We start from the raw sequence: 26,131 nt of genomic DNA, 5'->3' as shown, positions 1-26,131 counted from the left end.
CTGTTTCTCATTTCTTACCACTGAGGCAGATTAACATTTATGATCATGCATGTTAAGGGGGAGGGAAGCATCCTTTTACTACTCTGATAAATTATGGAGAAATAGTAGCTCCCTGCTTCTAGCCATAGTATTAACAGAGGCCAGTTTCTATACTACCATTAAATACATTCTAAATTGCCAACCAGGATGGGTGAGGAGACATTAAGACTAAAACCTTTAATTAAAATTGGGATTAAAATTGGAACTGGGGTTAGATGAGTGGCATGTCATGAAAGGAAAGGAGGAGGAGATGTGGAAAAGAGTTAGAGAAATGTAGGAAAAGACAATGAAAAGTTGTTTTTTCTTTTTTGCTACCACACACTAAGAAGGATGTCCCTTGGCAAGATTTGGCTGGGCAATAGACGGGTGAAACTAAAGGGGAAAAAAAGACTGTAGACCTTTTTAGGAAGCTGCATCCAGTCCTGGCTGGTCTTCCCTTGCTCCAGTGAAGGCTTGACTGATAGGTTTTGCAAAATCTGATCAGCAAACTGTTCCCCTCAGCCTCATGGTAAACTTTATTTATTCATTTGGTACATTTATGAATCACCTAATCCTCACAGTTGTGGGGCTCTAGGTGATGTACAGTGTTATAAAAACAATAAAACCATAACAATCAGGATCGAAACATATTAGTTTAAAATCAAGAAATTTAGCTCATCACCTTTGCAGAAAGGCTGAGCTCTTTGCTGTGCTTTGCCTTCCCTGCACCCCTAATGGTTGCAGTCAGAACTGCATTAGAATATATTCGGGGCCCTGCAGCTGGCTCAGGCCGCACACATTTTGTGCCCCCCCCAGCCCCCTCTGTTGGTGGCCCTGACTGCTGGATGACGGTTCACCAAACCATTGTCTTTATTTTGTTCCCCAGAGGAAACTATCTAACAGCTTACTCTTAAAAGTACATACAAATGACTTAAAAAAAGAGTTATGAACCAGAGAAATACATTAAGAACAGCTTAATCAGAAAACAGTGATGCCTGAACAATAGCTTAATCAGAAAACAGTGATGTCTGATGCACACAGAATATAGAAACACCTTTGCCAGTTCATCATGTGCTCGAGATCCTTTAGTCTCAGGGGTTCTTTTTCTGGAAAAAGATGCTGAAACTCTCAAGAAGGAAATGAAGGAGAAACACACAGGTGCCCCTCATGAATATTTAAACTGTTTTTGAGAATTTTGTTTCCACAAAGAGGTTCCAGAACTCCATTCTGCAGCATTCCCTCAGAAAAAAAGCCCTTGGTTCCTTTTATTGGAACAGCCCTTCATTCTATCCAAGAATGAAGGCGGCAGGTAGCATGACAGAATCACCATTGCTGGTGGTATAAGAATTTGGTGGCCAACTAGTTAGTTGCTCTGAAAGGCCAACTGGAGGTCATATAAGCCAAGGCTTTCCCCTGGTGTTCCCTCCTAGCACTGAAAGCGAAGGTTCCCTTTAGTTACCTGATGGCCCTCTCCTCCCTGGACCTATCTAATCGTCCAAAAGTCAGAGGAAGAACACAGTCTTTTTCTTCGGCTCACAGTTATTTCTGGTCTATCAGAGTCCCCAGCTTTTTGAAACAATACAAAACCAGTGAAACCCATTTGACCAGGAATGGTAACAGACAGAAAATATGAGTTCATACAGGGTTGTCAGCTTAGTGGAATATTTCCTGCAGAAAAAGCTACTGCTCCCCTCTAACAGGCACAATAAACATGACAGAGGTTGAGAAAGAGGAAGGACAGCAAGTGCAACAGAACCGGTTTTCAGGCTTCTTGATTCGTGGCCTTGCTTCATTATTCTTCACTAAGTGGCCCATTGGCAAAACTTAGATGCTGACCAGGGAAGTCTTGTCTGCCTTTAGCTTTAGTAGGAATGAACCCAACCAGTTTTTCTTATAGAAAAGATGTTACTACAGGTATCCTCTAGGAGGAGCTAGAGAATAAAGAAAGTCTCCCTGCCTGTAGGGCCTTAAAAACACTTTCTTTTTTACACAGCAAAGAGACTGATGTGCACTGCTATGAGAATGAATTTCCGATCTATAAAGTCCTTTGAGAAGATGGTGTTTGGCTAGATGGGAACATCAAGTCATGCTTCAGGACCTTGTAGAGATTGACAAAGGTTTCAGTCCAGGTGTCTTTCTGGTGTCCTTGGGACTGAGCAGCCCGATATGCTGTGTAGACCATAGTTAACATCGTCCTTTCAAAATCTTCCTTTTTTAGCATCCCAGGGTAGCCTGAAAGCCTGGCATTCAGCCTGCGAATGTCCGTGATGCTTTTGGGGATAACATCATTGCAAAGGGTGTCAAATGCCTCTGCCACCCTCATGGAAGCCAGTTCCTGGTCTCTGACAGAGATCTTCAGATCTTTGTTGATTTCCAGCTCTGTTAGAAACTAGCACAAAAACAGAGAGAGAGTGGGAGGGATTTATACTTAGATTCAAAAGTAAAAAATATTTCATGGAGATTAACTATGTACTAAGTGCAAAAGACTGCTGAGCTGTCAGTGCTAGATTATCATTTCCCATCTTTACTCTATATGTGCAGTAGTTTTTGTCAGGAGACATATACATGAGCCACCAAATGTGTGAGCTACCCTGAGGGCGAGAGTGGAGTGACTGCTACTGCGGAAATGGTCTTGGTTTTATTCCCTGTCCTTCACTAACTGAAGGAGTCTCAGACTGGTTTACAATCACCTTCTTTTCTTCTCTCCACAACAGACACCCTGTGGGGTGAACTGCTCTTGAGAAAACAGTTCTGAGAAAACTGTGACTGGCCCGAGGTCATTCAACTGGCTGCATGTGAAGGACTTGGGAATCAAACCCAGTTCTCTAGATTAGAGTCTGCTGCTCTTATCCACTACACCAAACTGGTACATGGAACACTTCTCCTTACAGAAATTTCCTGTCAATAGAAAAAGGCAGTTAGCGGGGACTAGGAGTCTAGCCTAGTCTTCTTCCAAACATGATAGTTTTCTCAGTGTTCAGTGGGGAAATATTCCACTGTGTAAGTTTACACCTGTAACTTGAAGTGATACAGTTTAGACACAGATTTGTCACCTCATGTTTTTGTGAAACAAAGTCGAGTGATGGGCTGCTGGAAGTCTTCCCCCCTCCCATAGTACATTCAGATATTGTTCTACTGTAGAAAGACTAGATTTGGTTCAGTAGCACCTCAGAGACCAGCAAAATTTTCAAGGCATAAGCTTTTGCGCGTCAAAGCTCTCTGTGTCAGATACCTAACAAAGGGACAGCTGATGATGGAGGCTTTGACTGTCTAAAACTTATCCCCTGAAAATCTTGTCAACCTCTACAGTGCCACTGAACTGAAATCTAGCTCATCATCATCAATGTGCACAGTTTTGCCTATTTTTAGTAAATCAAATTGAGAGTTGTTCCTGAGGGGCATGTGGCACCCTTTGATCCCCTTTCACTTAAAAAACCATGATCTTTCAATACTGAAAGTGCATTGTTTAGTCTAGGTTGTTCTGGTCACTCTGTGATAAGAGTGGTTACGGTTATTTGAGAATGGTTATTGCACTGAGTTTGTCAATCTACAGCAATTTACAGTGCTCGCTTGCTATTCTTGCCCGAGAGCTGCTATTCAGTGGCTGGTCCATCATGCTGACATTAAAGGGAGCTTCTCTGTGGTGCAATTTCCCCATGCCTGTTGTTGGTTGCCACCAAAATGGCTGTTTTTGGCTGGGAACAGAAAGCACAGTTCCATTTCTTTGTACATACGCTGTGGTTATTATGGCCACTTGCTAAAACCATAACATTCTGATTGCTTAGTAGTGAGGGGGTGGGGGTGGGGGACTGAATTTTGAATCTATCACTTTTCCTCCAAGGTGCTCAGGGCCCATATGCATGGCTTTCTCAGCTACTTTAGCTTCACAAGAACCCTGTGTAGTAGATTAGTTCATATGATGACAGTGAGATTTCTTTCAAAGAAGAAGATATTGGATTTGTATCCCGCCCTCCACTCCGAAGAGTCTCAGAGCGGCTCACAATCTCCTTTACCTTCCTCCCCCACAACAGACACCCTGTGAGGTGGGTGGGGCTGAGAGGGCTCTCACAGCAGCTGCCCTTTCAAGGACAACCTCTGCCAGAGCTATGGCTGACCCAAGGCCATTCCAGCAGGTGCAAGTGGAGGAGTGAGGAATCAAACCCAGTTCTCCCAGATAAGAGACCGCACACTTAACCACTACACCAAACTGACTCTAAGGCAAGTTTGCTTTCGACAATTTTCAGAAGTTGTTCTCTGTGTGTGCATAATTCTGAAATTCTGTGGAAGATACCCACAGAAGGTCCTATCAGTTACAGAATATAGTGCCCACTGTCCAGGTCATTCTTCTTAAAGGGAAAAAGAGGTTGTTGTTGTTGTTATTATTTAGATTTAATGAATCCATCCCAGCCAAAGCTGGGCTCTAGGCCAGGGTTTCCCAAACTCCCCCCCCCCCCCCGTGGCCTGGTTATTTTTACACTTCTCCTTCATGGCCCACTAAAATTTGGGGTTGGAGCCAGGAGACTTTGGGGGTGGAGCCGGAAGACAGGAAATGATGTACATTGCTTAAAACTCTTGCAATGTTTTGTTTAGGAAAGGTAGGAGATAGTGGGATTTTGCAATGCAATTTTAAAAATAAACATCCTTATGCCATTAAAGGTTTTGACTTTGTGTGTTAACTAAAACATCAAGAAAAAGCACAAGGATCACACAGCAGAAAACTAAAAATATAAAATGCTCTCAGCCAGTGAAAACATGTAATGGCAGCCTGGGAAAACATGAAATGGCAGGGCATTTTAAGTTTCTCCCCCCCCCCCCCCCCGTCTACTCAGATTAGCAATGGCAAGGAAGGAAGGAAGGAAGGAAGGAAGGAAGGAAGGAAGGAAGGAAGGAAGGAAGGAAGGAAGGAAGGAAGGAAGGAGGGGAAAAGACTGACAGAAAAAGAGAGAGAGAGAGAGACTGACAGAAAGACTGTCAGAAAGAGAGAGGGTGAGTGGAAAATAAAGCAAATTGGGAAAAAGAAAGACTAACAGACAGACAGAAAGAATGAATGAAAGGGAGGGAGGTAGGGTGAGAGAGCTGGAAACAGAAAAAAAGAAAGAGAAAGAAAATAGGAAGGAAGGAAGTGGGAAGGGAGGGAAGGAGTGAAAGAAAGGAAGGAAAAAGGAAGAAAGAAAGAGAAAAGAACTGAAAGAAAAAGAAAAACGGAAAGGGGATGGGAGCAACACACCTTTAAAATGCTGACTTTCTGCGCCACACAGCTTGGCCTGCTGAGCTCTGCCCGCTGTCGGGGAGCCCTTGGGCCACCATGTGGAAGCAGCAGACCCTGCTGAGCTCTGCATGGCCTCGGGGAGCACTGGGGCTGCCGCGCAGAAGCGGCAGGCCCCGCTGAGCTCTGTCCTGTGTTGGGGAGGCATGGGGCCACCGTGTGGAAGCGGCAGGCCCCGCTGAGCTTTGCTCGGCCTCAGAGAGGCATGGGGCTGCTGCATGGAAGTGGCGGACCTCGCTGAGCTCCGCCTGGCCTCAGGGAACCCTGGGGCTGCCACACAGATGTGGTAGGCCCCACTGAGCTCTGTCCAGCAGAGGGACCTCGACGGGAGGCCCCCGCAACCCGGCACAGAGACTTCTGTGGCCTGGTGCCGTGTCACAACCCTGCAGATGGGAAACACTGCTCTAGGCAATGTACAACAATAAAAATACACTGGTTTAAAAACATCAAGACATTTCAAATAAAATATCATATCTTATGGACTCCCCAATGGCTTCTTCTCAATTCTATTGTTCCATCATGGTGGGAAGTGGAAGAGGGGGTAGCATGAAGGGATGGCAGAATGAGATGCCAGCTTGGCAACCATTGCTATCCTTACTTGAAAGTCTGGTAGAATATCTCCACCTTATAGGCCCTGCAAAACTGCAAAAGATTCTGCAAAGCCCTGGTGTCAGGTGGCAGAGAGTTCCACTAGGTTGGGGCCAGGACTGAGGACAGCCAGACCTCTTTTGCTTGAGAAGTGGCCAAATCATGCTTTTGTTAAGAAATAGTTCGCAGCTACTTAACCTGGGGGGGAGGGTTGAGCCAGTGTGGTGTGGGCGGGTTGCCAGGTCTCCCCTGGCCACTGGGGATGTTGGGGGGTAGAGTTGCCAGATTCAGGTTGGGAAACTCCTGGAGATTTAGAGATGGAGTCTGGGGAGGACAGGAACCTCAGTGGAGTACAATACCATAGAGCCCACCCTCCAAAGCACCCATTTTTTTCTCCAAAGGAACTGATCTCTGTAATCTGGAGATGAGCTGTAATTTCAGGGCATCCCCAAGTCCCACCTGGAGGCTGGCATCCTTGGAATATAGTGGTCATAGCATTGGACTAGTATTTGGGAGAGCCAGGTCATGTTATGGATGCTCGCTGGGTGACCTTGAGCCAGTCACTTTGGGCTGGTCACTATCTCTCAACTTTGTCTCTTAACCTACCTCACAGAGTGGTTGTTGTGCATATAACATGCAGGTAGAGTGAACGTTTGAAGTTACTTTGTCTCTTCATTGGGGAGAAAAGTGTGGTATAAGTAAATAAATACTGACATTAAACAGGAAGTACATGGGTTAGGCTAAAGATATATAACTGAACAGGAACAAAGGCATGTTTTTCACACTGTGGAGTGAGCTCCGGAAGGTTCCATACAATCTGTGGATCAAAGCCTGCCTGGCTCTTCCTGGTTGCTACTCTCCAATTTTCAAGTGTATTGTTTATTTCAGTCTTTTGTGTTTTCCAGATCAAATGTTTGTTCCATGCTTGTAAAACATTTCTGTGCACTTATCCAGATTCACTGGTATTGTTTTTACAGAGACAGAAAGAGAGAGCAGAGAAGTTCTCTCACACATACTGAACCTCGAATAGAAGGTCCACGTCTTCCTGAGATTTCTGAAGGATGGGGTTGAGAAGAGTGGCGGAGGACCTCTTCACTCGTTGAGCAGATGGAAAAAGCATTGCTGTGTGGAAACATGGGAGAAAGACAGTGTCAAAAATCTTTGTTTTTTCCTCCAGAGTTTTCCAGCAGGCAGAAATTGAGCTGGAAATTCAAACTACTGTTGTTGAGTTTCTACCTAATGTAGGAAATTAGGTCTAAGTCTGAGCTCTATTCTAGTGAAGCCCAGCCAATCTTTCAGAACCATTCCTCAGTTTCTACCAAACCTGTTCCCTGGTCCCAGCAACGTGTCCTGATATCCATACAACCTTTCTCTTTAATTTTACAGCTGGAATGAAGCCTTAGAGACTAAAAAGTCCATAACTTCCATTATACTCAAAACATTACTTTGGTCCCATTTGCCCTGTTTTCTGTCACCTCATGTCTGATTTTTATCCCTGTAAAATACATGGAAGGCAAGTCGTGTTTTCTTTTACAACCTGAACTTCTGTATTAGCAGGAGTCATTTTAGCTCCATGTTATGATGTCTAACCACAAGGTGGTGTGGGATAACAGTAACAGTATTCACTCTTGCTGGAACTAGGGTTGCCAAAGAGTGAAAGTAAGTTAGATGAAGACAGAGCCAGATGTGTCATAATGGGGGTGGAGCTTGGAGAAATCAGGTCAGTGCAGGCACGGTTCAGTGCAGATGCCATTCCAGCTAGGGTTACCAGCGTCCAACTTGGACCTGGAAATCTCCCAAGCTGTTTCCTGTATCCCTAGAAATTTCAGCTCAGTTGATTCTTGGAGATTTGAGTGTGAAACCTGAGAAGGGTAGTCTAAAGAGGGGAAGGAGCTCCACAGATATGTAATGCAATGGCATTTACCCTCCAAAGCAGCCCTTTCTTCCAGGGGAATTGATATCTGTAGTCTGGAGTTCAATTGTAATTCCATGGGTGCGGTCACACGTACCATTAGCGGCGACACAGCTCCGTCTCGCTGACGGATTAAATATGTTCGTCCACACATCCACATCTGGCAATCGAGTGTCATCCAGGGTCATTCTGACTTGCTGCAGATCAGTGCCGCATTAATTTGACAGCACAGAAAGTCCGGCCCTTTTTCAAAAAAGCAGCACAAGATTGGCTTTTTCCTGTTTGGACAGCTCACGCGCGATACTGCGCCTTGGAATGTTTACCGCCCCTCCCACCTTTTTTTTTTTTTTAAAAAAAGCCCCAGCAGGCATCCACATTGCCAGATCATCCGGGAATCTGAGGTGATGCTTCTGCTTCTCCAATCAACACAGAATCGGAGGGGGGGGAAACGTTATCCCACTATTCAGAATAGGAAAAAAAATCCTTTTTTTTTCAATGTGGAGGATTTCCAGATATCATTGTCACTGCCAATTTCTAGGAAAGTAATTCCTGGCAGTTTCTTGGTTTGAATCGGCAACGTTAATTCCAGAAACTTTCCCCCTTCCCCCCTGCCTCTGAAGCAATGTTTGATTTCCCACCTCCAAACAGTTGGGCGCATGTTCAATGGACCCCCCCCCCTCCCAGAAATCACCATCTGATCACACATGCTCCAAGAAAAGAGCGTGATAGTATTGGATGTCTGAACGCTCAACAACAGAATGAGTAGCATTCTTGGATGTTCGTCTGAACGACCCTGCATCGAATCAATATTCAGTGGTTCAAATTTGAGCGCTACATACCCGCTTTTAATGTGATGTGTGACTGCACCCCATGAGACCTCCAGGCCTCACCTGGAAGTTGGCAACCCTAGCTGGAACTGTGTTTGTGTTTGTGCTGACTTGTCCAATTCCTCCAAGCCTGATCCCCATTATGACATATTTGCTCTTGTCTTCATCTAATTGATTTTCACCCTTTGACTCCACTCACTAGGCTATCACTTTTAACTACAAAAGTCATTTATTCAATTGATTTATTACACTTGCATCCCACCTTTCTTCCAGAAATCTCATAGTGGCCATCTGCAAGGAGTTACTTATCACAACAGCCCTGCAAGATAGGCTGGCATTCCAACCTCTGCCTCTTTCTCTGTCCCCCTTAATTCAGAATCTGCTTTCTGTGTATATTCTGCTTCTCCTGCCTAACCGTGACACCTTTTGCTCCTGTAAAAAAAAAGGATAATGTTCACCATTAAAATCTTGAAGTGCTAATTGCTTAGTAATTAAAACTTCAATCACCCTACAATTACTGTTTTTGTTTGCTAAAACAACTGCTGGCAGGGTTCCCAATTTACAGCTCAAAAATGGAAAACTGTCCCATGTATTAAGCAGAACTTGGAAAGTAGGGAGAAGAGAGATCTTCCCACTTTTATACTTTCCCTTCTACTGTGAAGGGGGCAACTGGAGCAAATGGGAGCAAGTCATTTTCTGTGCCTCTAGGTTTAGAAAGAGTCAGAGGGTCCAGAGTTTGCCCCAGAAAGACATTGCCAGGCACCCCGCCTGTAAAAACTGTAGCCCTGTTCGTAAGCGACAGTGAACTCACACAGAATCCATGTACAGGATGCACTTGATTGTTCTTTGTATATGCCTTGAGTAATTCTCATGGCACAGTCAACAGGTATACAACTCTCAACATGTGATACAAACCCCAGGTTTATCCAGAGACTGGTCCCTGTATTGTTCATAAAGTGAAACCCCCCCCCCCCCCAAAATAGCCAAATTATATGCCTTTTCCCTAAAAATGGTAATCATTTGACACTTCAAAAAGTTTTACATGATATCTTTCCCTCAAGGATGGCATGAAGATTACTGCTCTGACCTCACTGGGCAGCCCATTCCTGAGGAGGGGAAAAAGTCCCCCCCCCCCGAGGGTGCCCCAGATCTCACCTCCCTCACTGAGGGAATAGTCAATTCCTGCTGGGAGAAGTGAAGCAGTCTTGGGCAGTCCAGCAGATATGTGGTTCCATGTCATATAGACCTCTAAGAGAAAAAGCAACATCTAGAATTGACTCTGGAAACAAACTGGCAGCCATTGTGGATATTCTGTCTTTACTCCTGGTTTCTGTTTGTAAAACGGTTTTGTGAATTCTTTCATCACAAATTATATATATATGAATATTTAAAAAAATCGAATAACAATAGAACTTACAGATGTATAACCTAATTTATGACTGTAGTCTACAAGGAAACATCAAGGCTTGTGGATAGCACCCACTAAAAACACCTACACCCACAAAAAAAAACAAACCACCCACTAAAAAGCCTAAAAACCTGCCTTGCATTTCTCTCCTGCCCTTCCTATAAGGAACTTAAAGCAGCTTATATGGTTCTCTGCATTTTATCCTCACAACAACCCTGTAAGGTAGGAGAAGCAAGGTCAGACTGCTTCTATAGGTGAACTAGGTGATAGTCTAAAACACCTGGCTTTAAGAGGTGCCAAATTAGACAAAAGCAGATTTATTTTTTGTATTTTTAATGTTGTCTTTAGAGGGTTTTTTGTTAAAACTGAATGTGGGATGCCAAAGACTTTCTAAAATGGAGAATGACTTTCTAGGTCTTTGTTGCAGAGATGTGGCAAGGGCTGATGGCATGTATGTGTAGTTTTTCCAGGGCACTGAAGCCCTTGAATCAGCCCTGAGGTTCAGCAGTGAAAAAGTGACTGACCAAAAGCCTCCCTGTGAACTTTGAGTGCCTGCACTTCTATCCCTGGCCATGTGCTCCCCCTTCCTCATAGAATACTCCCTGTGCACATCTGCTTGCTTCCAGACCACAGACATCCCTCAGCTTGTCTGATTTAGTGCACAAGATGAGATGCAGAAAGAGGTGCAGGCCGAATTCAGCAAAGTGATTATAAATGCATGTCAGAACTTTTGTGCTAGCTCAGCTTCCTCCTACACTGACTCAGAGGAAGCAACATGAGGGACTTGTTCAGTATCAAAGAATAGCATGGAACATTAATGTGACTCGCCATCACTTTCTCCCCTGGAGGAGTTTCTATAAAACTATACTTATTAATTTATTTTAATGAGGAATCCAACTCATACCACAAACAGTCATCATGCTTGCTTGGAGACAGGAGGTTTCTGATCCATTATGAGCTCTGGATTTCACATTTATCTAGTACCAATCCATGGAGCTGTGCTCCTAGGCAAACCACTCTTTCTTCACCCTCCCTCAGATGTATAATTCTGTCCTTCTCCCAGTGACCTCAGGGCTACACACTTCCTCTCTTTCCTGCTTTCATCCTCACAACAACCCTGTCAGGCTGAGAGAGAGAGAGTGAGTGAGAGAGAGAGACTCAAGGTCACACAGTACATTTCATTGCAGAGCCAGGAATTTGAACTCTTGTCTCCCTAAATTGGGGTTATCTGCTCCAGGCTGAGAAATACTTGGAGAATTTGGGAGTGATGCCTGAGGAGGGATAGGTTTGGGGAGTAGAGGGACTTCAGTGAGGTATAATGCCATACAGCCTACTCTCCAAAACAGCCATTTGATTTGATTTGATTTGATTAATTAGATTTATATCCTGCCCTCCCCGCCAAAGCAGGCTCAGGGCAGCTTCCCCAGATGAACTGATCACTGTCACCTGGACACCAGTTATAACGATGGGTAATCCTAAAACCACCTGGAGGCTGGCACCCCTATCCCTAGTTATTAAAAGTGTGCGGTTTCCTCAGGAACACTGAGGGGTGAACTTTGATGTAACTGGGATACCTTATACATTTATTTTATATTGGTTTCTTTGTTGGCTGGCCCAATCATTTTGAAACTTGGGGGGTACTTTGGGGAGAGGCACTAGATACTATACTGAAAATTTGGTGCCTCTACCTCAACAAACAGCTCCCCCAGAGCCCCCGAAACCTCCAGATCAATTCCCCATTATACCCTATGAGAATCGATCTCCACATAAGGAATAATGAAGTGCTCAGCAGACGTTCCCCCCCCTTTTTCTGGCGACTCTGAAGCAAGGGATTGGCGTCTCTACTCACGAGTAGCTGCCAACTTCTTCAAAGTAACACAGACGCACCATCCAAAGAGGAATCCTTTCCAATTGGAGCCTGAAGCCTCAGGAGGAAGAAAAGCACATAGTCCTCTGGGAGCGGGGCTTCCCCCCACCAGCCAGCAGACTGGGGGTGGGAAGGAGTCTGGGAAAGCAGAAGAACCCCCACTTGGACCTGGGGATTGGCAAGCCTAGAAGGCATTCACTCCCCCCACCCAGACTTCCTACAACAGGCCCTGAGGAGAAGCAGTACTGATCAGTAAGCTCCCTGTCAGCAGACAACTGTTTCCCTCAAAGGTCAGTAGCCTTCTGCTGGGGTTCTTGCCTGATGGGGCAGGCTATGGGCGGGGGAGAGCAGAATCAGCCAATGGCATGGCACAGACAGTGTGAGCCAATTCTGTGCAAGCTACATCCAAATGAATGAAAATCCTCAGAATTGCCACCACAGTTGGCCTTTTATTTATAACTGATTGTGTGACAGATAGCAACTGTCTTATCCAAAACATAATCCACTCAAAGTCTTGATTTCAGATTTAGAGCAGTTGAACAGAATCTAGGCCTTCTCTCTCTCTCTCTCTCACACACACACACCTGCTTTCAGTTTTTTCTTGGTCTAGTTCAGCTGCCTTGCCAGATGTTAGTTGATCTACTAACCCTCTGGGCACCTAGCACTTGTTTCTTTAATAACTTGAAGATGTGTCAAGGCAAGAGCAGGCCTGGAAAAGTATCTCCAGACATCAAAGACTATATTAGAAAATGACAGAGGAAATGTCCAGCTGTTTAGATCCAGAAGACAGAGACTAATGCTATCTGCATAAACAAGAATGAAAACAATTTTCAAAGGCTTTCTTTCTGGAACACACTTGAGTCAAGGATGTTGCAGAGGACCGAGCTGCCATGTGGAGATAACTTTGAATTGCTATCCATGGCAAGGCTGTCTCCTCCAGTATCTCATGGCTATTGATAACAACTTTGGCTCTCAGAAAATAAAACCCCAAGTCACCTCTTCCCACTCCAAAATCTTGGTTTTTTTAACAACATCATCAGTTTTTATTCTTAGCCTGAGTAGATTCTGCTGAGCTTCACAACACTTATATAGATCAACAATAGCTTAATCTTCATCTTCTGTCAGTACTAAAATCATACATAAACACACCCTTTGGAGATCTTAAACTATGTGCTTGGATTTGGCTGTTTGGAAAACAGTGTAAACAGAGATTTGAAAGGAAAAGAGTGTCATGAAAATAGAAAATTAATCTACTCCTTGATAAATCTATCCCATCCTTTGAGGTAATTAGAGTGCAACTGACTGAATACAATATAGTTTTAACCAATGCAGTATGGGCTATGAAAGAAAGCCTCTAAAATAGGCAGATTCTTATACAGGCAGGAAGGAAGGAAGGAAGGAAAAGAAAGAAAGAGAGAGAGAGAGAGAGACCCTGTGAGGACTCATGAGGGAGAGGAGTTCTTAACTTGCTTTCCTACTCCTTCCCTGCTTGCCATGTTTTCATGTACCTTTGTGGGTTGCTGTAGTAAGCCACAGATCTGCTGTTAACTTTCTAGGAATTTTTGTATCCCACATTAAGTTACCCTGCCACCCCAAACTAGCATGAGTAAGTCCTGATTCATATATTCACATCTCTCCTCTATTACCTAATGGACTCTCTGGGTATATTGGCAGACTCATGTGTTGATAGGAATCCTGTGGAAGTGCCAGTTGTATGAGCAGTTCTATTTGAGAGCTGCCAATGCGGATTCATGTATGGTTACCAAACTCTAGGTGGTGACTGAAGATCTCCCTGCTATTACAACTGATTTCTAGGCAACAGAGATAATTTGATCTGGATAAAATGGCCCTTTGGAAGGTGGAATATATGACTATATCAACTGAAGTCTGCCCCCTCACCAAGCCCTGCCTTCCACCCCCAAAATCTTCTCAGAGCTGGTACCCCTAGATTCATGCCACTGTGACTCGCTTTAGTAGGGCGTATTTTGTATATGCTTTCAATTTATTATGAGCAATGGCTGAGTCCAATAGTACTAATGAGGAGCGAATGGACTATGACCCAGAATATACTGAAATATACAGACATTCTATGGTAGAAGGCTAGAGATTCAGTTTACCAACAATCCTGCTTCTTTAATAGAAGCTTAGGGTGCGGTCAGATGAGCAGTTTGATCCATTGTGGTTGTTTCTCCCCAATGGATTTAAAGTGCTCATCCAGACAGCCACTTATGTTATCGGTTCCCCACTCACTGCCCACCCATCCTCACCTCTGACTTTCTTGACACCGGATAAAGTCCAGTGTTTTTTGACTGAGCCAGTCTCACTGTGCATTTCCAATAATAGATCTCTCCATAGAGCGTTTGTGCCATTTAGGAGTTTGGAGACTTCTGCTCCCTGGCTGCCATTTTTTCCCACTGTTACTGATGTGCGCATGAATGCATATTTACCCAATGGCGAGTAAGAGCTTATGCACATGTGCAAAGCAGACTTTTTTTTTTTAAACAAAGTTTCCTACCCACTCTCTCTTTGGTGACTACACAGCGGCAGTCTGATCACTTGACCACAGAGTGAGGTAGAATTATGGTGCTGTGTATGATCGCATTTCTCTGGAACAAATAGTTAGAGGCACAGCCAAACCTGTAGTCTGACCGCACCCTGAATATGTGGAAATGGGCAGTTGAACATCACCTGGCAAATAATATTCAATTATGCCTCTATTAAACAGAGATATTTTTCTTCAGGCCTGTTGGCACCCCAGCTGGACAGACAAATTGATATAAAAATCTTTAGAAGTTTGGCTTTTAGTTATTTGTGAGCCAGCGATTAGTACAGTTCAAAATTATGTGAAATATAAGACACTATTGTATGTCAGCTGTCAAGTTCTATAAATTATAACTTGCCAGGTCTTTCTGCTTACTCAGATTACAACCATGCCAAACTAATGACTCAGCCTATATAACCACGTCCAGCTCCTTAGCAGACAATGCAAAGTAAGTAAAAAGGTATTTCTTTCAGCCAGTCAGAATATCATATGCAAAATTTCTGCTTGGTCATTATGTGACCTGCTAATCCCATGTTGCCCTGCTGAGTGGTAGGTGGGTAGGCGGGCAACTGAAGTAATGAGTGTTATCTTGGAGAACCAGGGCACTCTTAAGCACTCATGGATCTACCACTCCCTATTGGGCGTGGTACCACATGATTCTCCAAGACTGGTTCCTGTCCCCAGCATCTTCTTTCCTTGGAAAGAAAGGGTGGGGAAATAACAGATTCTGTACAGTGAAAGAGTGGAAACTGATGGAAAATTTGGCTCACTAGAACTGCACTAGACTTGTGGAAATGAGCTGGTTGTTTTCTAGGCAGACTTTTACAAAAGAAAAACCTGTTGTGGAGTCTTAAAAGGCAGAGCGAGTGTTGCACTGCATAAATTAGGCTTCCCAACCCTCCCACCCTGGCGGGGGACCCCCAAATTTTCAGCCTCCTCCCCCGCTCTTAAAAAATCTGGGGGCGGGGGGAGAGAGAACATACCTGTAGGCATCATGTTGTTTTACAGTTTGGGATTCGTTTTTAAAATGTGTCCCTTTAAGGCTGCACAGGAAACAGGAACGGCCCCTCCCTTTCTTTTCCTGTACAGCCTTACTTTCGTTTTCACAGTGAGCAAATTCTGCTGGAAGAAGACCAAGTACGGTAAGTATTTGTGTGTGTGTGAGAGAGAGAGGGAGGGGGTAGGGAGGGGGGATTCCTTGGTATGGAGGCCCTCCCCCCCTTTAGAAAGCGTGGGGGGGAGGGAAATGTCTACTAGGCACTGTATTATTCCCTATGGAGAACGATTCCCATAGAGAATAATAGGGAATTGATCCATGGGTATTGGGGGCTCTGGGGGAGCTATTTTTCGAGGTAGAGGCAACAGATTTTTAGTATAGCAACTAGGACCTCTCCCCAAAATACCCCCCAAGTTTCAAAAATATTGGACCAAAGGGTCCAATTCTATGAGCCCCAAAAGATGGTGCCCCTATCCTTAATTTTTCCTATGGAAGAAAGGCATTTAAAAAGGCGTGCTGTCCCTTTAAATGTGATGGCCAGAACTCCCTTGGAGTTCAATTATGCTTGTCACATCCTTGTTCCTGGCTCCACCCCCAAAGTCTCCTGGCTCTGCCCCCAAAGTCCCCAGATTTTTCTTTAATTGGACTTGGCAACCCTAGCATAAATACCAATGACTTTTGTAAAAACCGGACTCCTCCATAAGGCAGCACACTTTTTAATGTATCAGGATAATAGCTAGTTTGTGAAAGTCTGCTGAGTTCCAAGTCTAGCTGGGTGTGATCTGTTTGGGGTTTTTTTTGCTCTTGAGGCAGAGCTGTGGAAAAGACTGTCCTCCATTTACTAAGCCAAAAGCATGCTCCGCTTGACAAAGAGCTTCTGTGTGTGTTCATATGTATGTGGTAATAATAGTATTGTTTTTCAAGGAGTGACTTCAAATTTCTTATGCCTGCTAGTTCAACTCAGAAATCCTCATTTCAATTGTATCTATCTCTTGCATGAATAATCAAATTTTCAAAGCTTTTATTGTATGTGTGTGTGGTTTTCCATTTCCTTGTGTTACTTTTTCCCCATTTGCTTCACACATTTTAAAGTTCATGTGTATGTTATTAGCACAGGAATAGCACAGGAATGTATGGATAGTGTAAAAACAGCAGGAAAGAGACAACCTGGAACCAGAGCTGGATTAACAATTATGAAAATTAGGCACTGGCCTATGGGCTCCCACATCTTTAGGGACCTTGGGATAACTTTCCCCCTAGTTCCCCTCTTGCTTGCAGCCCTCCCAGCCTGCATGCTCAGCCAACAACTGAGCTGCTCTTTGCCTGACTTGCCTGGTGTGGCTGCTGCTGGCGTCGTTGCCAAGTTTTCCTCTCTCTGCCTCTCCCCCACAGCTTTGTCAAAGGGGGCTTTTGAGAAGATGCCTGCAAACTGCAGTGGGGGCCACAGGTGGCAGAGTGGGTGCTCCAACTTCGAGATAGTTTTCAAGGAGCCCCCTGAGATTTTGACTGCCTAGGGAGCTCCACATGGTTTAATCCGGCACTGCCTGGAACATCAGTAGCACAAATGAGAGGAATGAGAATATTCAAGATGACAACATAGAAAAACAAAACCAAACAAAAGTATTGTTAAAACATAGCCCCACCCCCCCAAAAAAACTTGATACAATCATACATAAGAAAGTTACTACCTTGCTAGATCAGGGGAATGCTGTAGACATAGTTTATCTTGATTTCAGTAAGGCTTTTGATAAGGTTCCACATACTATTCTTGCTGACAAGTTGGTAAAATGTAGTTTGGATTCTGTTACTGTTAGGTGGATCTGTGACTGCCTGAAAGATCACACTCAAAGAGTGCTTGTGAATGGTTCCTCATCCTCTTGCCTCAAGGATCTGTCCTGTGACCTCTTGTTCAACATCTTTATAAATGATTTGGATGAAGGAATAGAGGGAATGCTTATTAAATTTGCAGATGATACTAAATTGGGGGGGGGGGGGGTCACAAATATAGTAGAAGATAGAGGCAGGACACAGGATGATCTTGACAGGCTGCAAGACTGGGTTAAACAAATAAAATGAATTTTAACAGGGATAAATGTAAAGTTTTGTATCTAGGTAGGAAAAATCCAATACATCATTATAGGATGGGAGAGATGTGTCTTGGCATCTAGGGGTCCTAGTGGACTGTATACTGATGAGTCAGAAGTGTGATGCTGTGGTTAAAAAGGCAAATTCTATTTTGGGCTGTATCAACAGAAGTATAGTGTCCAGATCACACAAAGTGGTGATATCACTTTACTCTGCTGTGGTTAGACCGCACTTCACCTAGAGCAGAAGTGGCCAAACTTGCTTAACACATTAGCCTCATAGAATAAACATAAGGTGTTTGAGAGCCACAAGATGGATGGAAGGAAGGACAGATGGAAGGAAAGGTGGAAAGAAAGCAATTTTAACTTGAAATGTATTATTTGAGCCACTGACAAATGCCTTCTCCAAGCTGGCTAACGGTGGCTTTGAGAGCCACACAATATGTGTGAAAGAGCCATATGTGACTCCCGAGCCACAGTATGGCCATCTCTGACCTAGAGTATTGTATTCACCACAATAGAGTATTGAGACACCACAATTTAAGAAGGATATAGACAAGCTGGAATCTGTCCAAAGTAGGGCAATGAAGATGGTGGTGGTGGTGGTGGGTCTGGAGACCAGGACTTATAAGGAAAGGTTGAAGGAACTGTGTATGTTTAGCATGGAGAGGAGACAACTGAGAAGTGATATGATCACCATCTTCAAGTACTTATAGGGCTGTCATATTGAGGATGGTGCAGAGTTGTTTTCTGTGGCCTCAGAATGTAGGACCAGAACCAATGGGTTGAAATTAAATCAAGAGTTTTCACCTAAACATTAAAAAGAACTTCCTGACAGAGTGGTGCCTCAGTGGAACAGGCTTCCTGCAGAAGTGGTAGATTTTCCTTCTTCGGAGGATTTTAAGTGGAGGCTAGATGGCCATCTGATTCTGTGAATTAGGCAGATCATGAGGAGGACATGAGGAAGGGTTTCATCAATGCTTAGTTCTTGTGGTCCTTTCTTATATGCCTAGGGAAATGCTGATTGATACTTTGGGGTCAGTCCTTTCCAATTCTATGATTCTATACATTGGATAGTATAAAGGTTGCTTTTTTGCAGTGTTTTATCAAGGCACACATGAGCATCAGTCAAGAAGCTGAATAAAATGATGAAAATATGCTGAAAGGACTAACCACTGTGGCAAACTGTACATGCTTTAAGACTATAAATTCTCCTAATTAAATCAGAATGGAGGAGTGACACATAGTGCAGTCTGACATTCCTGAAGAGGAAAGGGATATAAACCATGGAAATTCACTTATCCATCTTACTTGGTTGAACACACATTCTAACTTTTACTCACTGGTAATATCACACATGGAACCTTCAGAACATGGCAAAAATAGCCACTCAAATCAGCACCAATAGATGCTAATTATAAACAGCCAGGGGTGCACTGAACCTTTAAGAAGAAGAAGATATTGGATTTATATCCCGCCCTCCACTCCGAAGAGTCTCAGAGCGGCTCACAATCTCCTTTACCTTCCTCCCCCACAACAGACACCCTGTGAGGTGGGTGGGGCTGGAGAGGGCTCTCACAGCAGCTGCCCTTTCAAGGACAACCTCTGCCAGAGCTATGGCTAACCCAAGGCCATGCCAGCAGGTGCAAGTGGAGGAGCGGGGAATCAAACCCGGTTCTCCCAGATAAGAGTTTGCACACTTAACCACTACACCAAACTGGCTCTCTTTGCTTAACATACAAAGAGATCTGAGTGGACCACTGCCGGGGGTGGGGGTGGGGTGTTACCGACAGTCAAAGTTTGCTCCCGAGTTGTCTCAATCCATCTCAGCAGACAGCAATAAAATTCTACTAGCTAGTGCAGGAGGGAAATGAACGGGTGGAACTTTACTGGGTAGAAAAACATGAGGAGATACATTTTTCATTCAGAAAGCTGTTAAATTAATCTGTGACTAAGATGGAATTAAAAACTTGAATCTCCAGCTGGAAGCTTTGGCCCCAATACTCCAGAGGAAGCAAACCACAATTTAAAAATGGTGCACAGGCTAGCACAAAGGAAAGTCCTGAAGCAGCAGGGGAGGGAGAGGGGAAGTTTGGATAAAGCCTAGGTTAACCCACTCTCACAATACCTGATCCTCTCATCTGATGAAGTGTGCTTAAACAGCACATGGAAAGCTTACGTTCTGAATACAAATTGGTCTTAAAGGTACAACTTGACTCCTGCTTTGTTCTGCCCCTCCATTTATTTGCATAGCCTTCAAGGGCCACGCTCAATACACCATCTGTTATGGTGGCAAACAAAAAGAGGGCTAAAAGAGTCAGAAATGGAAGGCCAGTATTTCTTTAAAAATTCCCAATTGACTGAGGGCAAGACCTGTCCCCTTATTGATATAAGGCATTTGGAGAGAAAGAGATGTTGCCAGGACTTTTTTTGTAGAAAAAGCCCAGCAGGAACTCATTTGCATATTAGGCCACACCCCTGATGCCAAACCAGTCAGAACTGTGTTCCTGCTCAAAAAAGCCCTGGTTGTTGTAAAAGCAGAATGCAAATCCAACTGATAAGGAGATAAAAATATCTGAACAGCTGTCTTTTTTCATATGTCCCTTTGTGCCAACTACAGTAACCAGGCAGCAATCCGTTGGCTATCCCACCGCTTGAGTTGGCCAGTTTTGCACTGACTAAAGCCCAGGCTTTTTCCATCATGGTGCTGGTTCTGTAGAATTGGCTCCCCAAGGGAGACCCTCCCTGGAGACCTTCAAAAAGTGCTGCAAGGTTTGATTGTTTGCCATGGCTTTTGAGGGGATATACATTGGTGGGGATCTTTTAAGGGGTGAAGAGGAGAGAACTGGGGTTTGTTATTCTGCTTTTGGTTTCTAAACTGAAAATGTTTTAAACTATTACTGTAAGCTACCTTGAATTACAAGGAAAGGTGGGATATAAATAGGGTTGCGAGATCCAATTCAAGAAATATCTGGGGACTTTGGGGGTGGAGCCAGGAGCAAGGTTGTGACAAACATAATTGAACTCCAAATGAAGTTCTGGCCATAACATTTAAAGGGACTGTGCACCTTTTAAATGCCTTCCCTCCATTAGAAATAATGAAAGATTGGACAAAGCAGGAGTCAAGTGCACCTTTAAGACCAACCACCTTTAAGACCAACGTAAGCTTTTGTGTGCTCTCTAAGCACACTTCATCAGACAAAGGGATCAGGTATTGTGGGCTGAAATACAAGCAGTTTCTTGATTAAGTATGTAGATTGATCACATGGTAAACCAGTGTGGCTTGGATAGCCATAAAAGGTAATGATGAAGTCTGCTTAGAGAGCACATCAGAGCTTACGTTCTGAATAAAACTTGGTTGGTCTTAAAGGTGAAACTTGACTCCTGCTTTGTTCAACTACTTCAGACCAACACGGCTGCCCACTTGGATCTATCTAAATGAAGGACAGGGGCACTTTCTTTTTGGGCTCATAGCATCCACTAGTCCAATCTTTTTGAAACTTGGAAGGTAATTTGAGGAGAGGCACTGGATGCTATGCTGAAAATTTGGGGCATTTATCACAAAAAATAGCCCCCCAGAGCCCCATATACCCTTGGATCAATTCTCCATTATACCCTATGGGAATCGGTCTCCATAGGAAATAATGGAGTGCCCAGCAGACATTTCCCTCTCCCCTCCCCTGCCCCCAGCTGGGGACTGGCAACCCTAGATATAAATGTTTTAATAAAAAAATAAAACCCTGCAACTCTTAGTCTTTACACTAGTGAGGAAAGGGCCCTGAAGGAAAACAAACTTCCTTTCATACATCTGGTCCCCTATCCTGAGTCTCTCTACCCAGAGATTCTGAGAAGGCCAAAACATCTGGGGGAAAACTATGAGATTTGGTAAGTTTAGTTAGGATAAACAAGTAAAAAATGTGAAAAACATTTACCACATTCCTGATTTCTTCTTCAGTATTTTATTAATTATGATGCCAGAGTTGTAGCAACTAGATGCCTTTAGCATTTCATACACATTCCTGTTTCTAAAATGTCACAGACCACAGGCTCATAATGCCACACAAACTGCTGCGGTTGATTGTCCTTTGCATTTTCAGGCAGCTGTGCCGAAGATACCCAGCCCTGATTTTCCCAAGTCAATAGTTTAAGATCAAGTGCCAATGGATCATGATTATTCCCTTTTGCTGCTTATAAACAAAACCACACAGAAGAACAAAGGCATCCAACTAACAAGCACTTAAATTAGCATTGCAACACATTTTAAATAACAAATATTTGGGGAAAGACAGGCTTTCGGGGGATCCAAAGAACCTCACCTTGTTAAAAAAAATCCCCAAGCATACTGTTTAATTTTGTTCCCCTTTGTAGCCCTATTGCATCTCCTGTTTGTAGTTCCAGGCACCACTATTTGCCATCTTCACAAATCCCAAATATGATGACATTCATGGTGCCATAAAGCCAATCAAATATTCCTGAGTGATGTCTTTGGTTAGGTCTAATGAAATCACTCATTGTCCTCACTTTGAATGGGTTGAGGTGAGCAGGAACAAAGCAGTGTACTTCCCAGGCCAGGGACTCAACACTTCCTCCTCCTCCTCCTCTTCTTCTTCCAAGGCAGTATTTCTAAGTTGGAAGTGTCAACCCCATTGGTTTGGTCATGGGTTAATACTTCTGGCCTCACTCAAAGTGAGGGCAAATGTTGGTTCCATCGGCTGTGACAATCAGTACATTTCTACATTATCCCTGATTTGCTGGGATCACATTGTACAGAATTAAACAAGTAAATGGAGCAACAGAAAGAGACATAATTGTCTCTGCCAACATCTGGCCATCCTTTGCTCCTGGTCACTTACAGAGGCAACAAGAATATTTGGAAACTTGACCCCCTGTTTGCACCTCAAAAACTCAGATTCCACATGCTTTAACTGCTGATTTTCAGCAATCAAGTTTGTTTTAGAAGAATAGACTGCTTTTGAAATACCAAAGTCAACCAAATGATTTTTCCCTCCCCAAGTTGATAAATATAGCTTGTACTCATTTTTTGCCAATGTTCCCTTGAAAGCTTCTGACTTTAAAACCAGCCAAGAGGTGTTTTCCTTTTCCAGTCAAGTCAGTTCCACTAAAGGAAGCACTGAGTGAAATCCAAGTAACAGTGGAGGGATTCAGTGAGACAGGGCAGTATTAACCAAAAGGTTTGTCGTTTTAACCAAAGTAACCTCAAAGTAACCAAACCCTCATGACTGAAAACACACCCACACCCACAAATTTTCAGTATAAACCACCAGGAAAAATGAATCGTCATATTGAATAGCACATTGTAAAGAACTTCCAAGGAGTTCTCTGTCCCACCCTAAATTGTGGCATTTTAAAAATCACTAGAAACAAGGGGAACTCCTGCCGTCCTGAGCCAGCGGTGTGGGCCAAGCCAGAGAGACATTATTGTCCCTCCTGGTTCGGTCCATGGTTCAGCCACAAACCAACACAAACTTCATTTTTCCAGTTTATGCTCATCCCTACTCCTTAGCCTGGATGTTCAGTGGAATGGCAGGATAAAGGAAGGATCCACTCCAGTTTGAGACAAATTCAGAATACCACTATGGTACTGCCACAGGGGATCACATTGTAGTGTCATCAGCTACCGTAGCCAGGCATGACGTAGTAGTATCATGCAGTTAGTTCAGAAACCATGAGCGCAACTTTCCATATAAACACCTGTCAGTTGACTTTCAGCAACAGATGGACAAGTAACAATACAAAATGCCTGGGTCCATGGCATGGCTGAAACAGAACTTTAAGATGATTCATGTAACAGCCAGGAAGTATTTTGGCCACTCTAGAGAAATCTTCTTTGGCACAACTCTTAAACAAGTACCAACCTGTTTTTCCCGCTCAAACTGCTACTGGTTAGTAATACATTTAATTTAATTTTTCAATTTATACCCTGCCCTATCCTACAAGTGGGCTCATTTGAAATGTAGGCTTCTGTGGCAAGGAGATCAGCACCTGTCACATTTTTTAAAATGTAAAGGTAGTTCCCTGTGCAAGCACCAGTCGTTTCCAACTCTGGGTTGACGTTGCATCATGACGTCAGAAGGATGGGAGGCTGAGTCAACCTTGAGCTGGCTACCTGAACCCAGCTTCCACCGGGATTGAACTCAGGTCATGAGCAGAGAGTTTGGACTGCAGTACTACAGCTTTACCACTCCACGCCACTGGGCTCTTGGTCACATTATGTCACATTATGTGCCATCAAAACTACACTTTAATATATTCCTGAATTTATGCCAAGAAGAACCACAGTTCTTATAGTATTTATAACTAATGAACTCTTTAGTTATAAATACTTAGTCCCTATAGTGTTCATAACCACACACAGAAAATCACTGCAATGAATGTAACCCCAAAGACACTCATCCTAGACCGCAAGGCAGCACTAGCTGTTATTTAATTGTTACCACCTATTTATTTAGCCTGGATGGCACAGGCTAGCCCAAACTCATTAGATCTCAGAAAGCTAAGCAAGGTCAGCCCTGGTTAGATCTGGATGGGAGACCACCGAGGATGTCCAGGGTTGCTGCACAGAGGCAGGCAGTGACAAACCATGTCTTCTCATCTCTTGCCTTGAAAACTCCTACAGCGTTGCCATAATCTGGAAGCAACTTGACACAGCACTTTCCATCACAATTTAAAGATTTTCTATGAGTTTGTACTAAAAATATACTCAGGGCTGGGTACAGTACAAACCCTGTCCCATCATCCTAACAAAGTTGACAGTGAACCCAACCTAGTTGCAAATAGATAACCCCATCCCTCTCACCCCAGTCCATCCTGCTTTAAAGATTATCCTGGCCATGCAGGAACCGTTTGTCTGTGAGTAGCACAGCCAGAATAATATTTAAATAACTCAAGCCACGTAGGCAAAAGTTAACCGCATGGATCTTTCCTGAGGAATCTGCACCCTGCCGAGCATGGTTGGTTTATTTAATGTTACTGAGCACGGTTGGTTTATTTAATGTTACCAAATATGGCTCCTGTATGACTAGGTGAATTTTTAAAGGGACTCAGAGACGATTGTTAAGTAGGTGTTAACCTATCACAGTGTGCATGAAATTGGCTGTTAAAATGTGTCAAACCTGCAAGAAAAAATCATTATCCAGGAAAGCAGGGGAATGGTACAGCTTTCTTTAGCATTCGGCATAATGCAAAGCGATGATATGCACGTCTGCCCATTGCCTATATCCCCAGTCACTGCCTTCTAAGCAAACCATGGATCCTAACATTACACAACATGTTTATGTTCTTTCCCTATCAGTCAGCTCCAAAGAATATAACGGTATGTTAGTCTTACAGCAAAAAGTGAATTAAAATCTTCAGCCGGCAGTGTTTCTGCTTTTGTGAACATGGCCTGAGTGTCCATGTGAAACATTCAAGATAAATTAGCAGTCCTCATCTATGGGATTCATTCTAGATAAGACCTCAATACTTTGAATTTCCAGCTGGGAAAGAATCAGTTTTAATTTTCTTTTGCCCACAGTAAATGGATGAGAAAGGATTTTTTTTTTGTAATCCCCCCGTCCCCCAAAGGTCTTTTAGAAGTGAATGGAAACATTTATTTGATAAAGATCTCTCTTCTGCAAATCTCTCTTCTGTACTTCTGTTTTCTCTGCCATAAACAATTCAGATTTGTATCTCTTACCTCGGTTCCACCTGGGCGGTACAGTGGCATGAGCATTGTAATATAACAAGAGCACCAACACAGTCTTCCAGTGCATCCTTGGTTTTTCAAAAGAGATACAGCTCTTTCCTATTGGATAAATCTTTTCTTTCCAACCTTCTTGTATTGTCTGGAGCAGCTGACTAATTTTTATCCTCTCCCCGCCCCCCAACTGGTATAGGAGATCTTGCTGGCTTTCCTGGGGGCAATTTTTTTTTATCAAAGCAGCGGCACCTCACTCAAAATCAATTCTCTTTTGGGTTCAGGAATTCATTTGCACAGGCGAGCTCGGCTTTATATCCCACATCTGGAATGACTCATGACGCATGTGAGTTTGCTGGCAGCTGTGGGAATAAATATCATTACATTTTTGCAGCTCCATTCCATTCTGCATTTGGGCCAGTTGGAATTTCCCTATGTCAACAGACACAAGTAGCTGTAGTTAACGAACATCATTAAGCCCTTGATCTTTTGGGCTGTGCTCTATTATGCACGCATTTGAGCATGTCTTCATGGTAAAGACTATGCTTTGGAATGACATATTAGCATTTTTTTTGGATGTGTACACGAGAGAGCAGGGCACACTTGTTGAGAGAGTGTTCTGTGCTTTACGGTGGCAATTTGTTTTACAGAGAACGCTGAACAAGGCGTTTGCCAATCGGGTCACAACTGGGTGGAAGGTGTGCCGATTGAACTCCTTTGCTGGGATGTACATTCTTGTAAAATAAAGTTTTAATAACAAAGCAGACACATCAGAAAAGACTGTCAGCCCAGATCACTTGGAAATTTTTCTATATTCACAGAGCAGGCAGTCCAAAGAATCAGCATGAGCCAGCCAAAGTTAAACACATCTTAATTTCAATTATTTCAACGGGACAGAAATAGTTTGATGCTCAATTCTTTCCCGT

At 43.5% G+C, this 26,131-nt stretch overlaps 1 protein-coding gene across 1 annotated transcript; it reads right to left on the bottom strand.

Annotated features, from left to right (window-relative positions):
• Positions 1-1,551: 1,551 nt before the first annotated feature.
• FAM180A (family with sequence similarity 180 member A) lies at positions 1,552-25,505 on the bottom strand. Its single transcript, XM_060244597.1, has 3 exons — positions 25,206-25,505; positions 6,894-6,994; positions 1,552-2,407 (listed from the first exon to the last, which is right to left on the bottom strand). The coding sequence occupies exons 1-3, from the start codon at positions 25,279-25,281 to the stop codon at positions 2,054-2,056; spliced, it is 531 nt and encodes a 176-aa protein (XP_060100580.1). The 5' UTR covers positions 25,282-25,505; the 3' UTR covers positions 1,552-2,053.
• Positions 25,506-26,131: the final 626 nt, after the last annotated feature.

The sequence above is a fragment of the Heteronotia binoei genome, chromosome 8 (genome assembly GCF_032191835.1).
Source record: "Heteronotia binoei isolate CCM8104 ecotype False Entrance Well chromosome 8, APGP_CSIRO_Hbin_v1, whole genome shotgun sequence".
NCBI lineage: Eukaryota > Metazoa > Chordata > Lepidosauria > Squamata > Gekkonidae > Heteronotia > Heteronotia binoei.
This window is presented reverse-complemented; position numbering and strand designations above follow the sequence as displayed.

What these genes read in the sequence shown, in the direction of transcription:
- FAM180A (XM_060244597.1), bottom strand. Translation starts at nt 25,281, where the DNA reads ATGCACTGGAAGACTGTGTTGGTGCTCTTGTTATATTACAATGCTCAT. An exon ending in ACCGCCCAGGTGGAACCGAG is followed by an intron (nt 6,995 to 25,205) that starts GTAAGAGATACA and finishes GTTTCCACACAG; the next exon opens with CAATGCTTTTTCCATCTGCT. An exon ending in ACGTGGACCTTCTATTCGAG is followed by an intron (nt 2,408 to 6,893) that starts GTTCAGTATGTG and finishes TTTTTGTGCTAG; the next exon opens with TTTCTAACAGAGCTGGAAAT.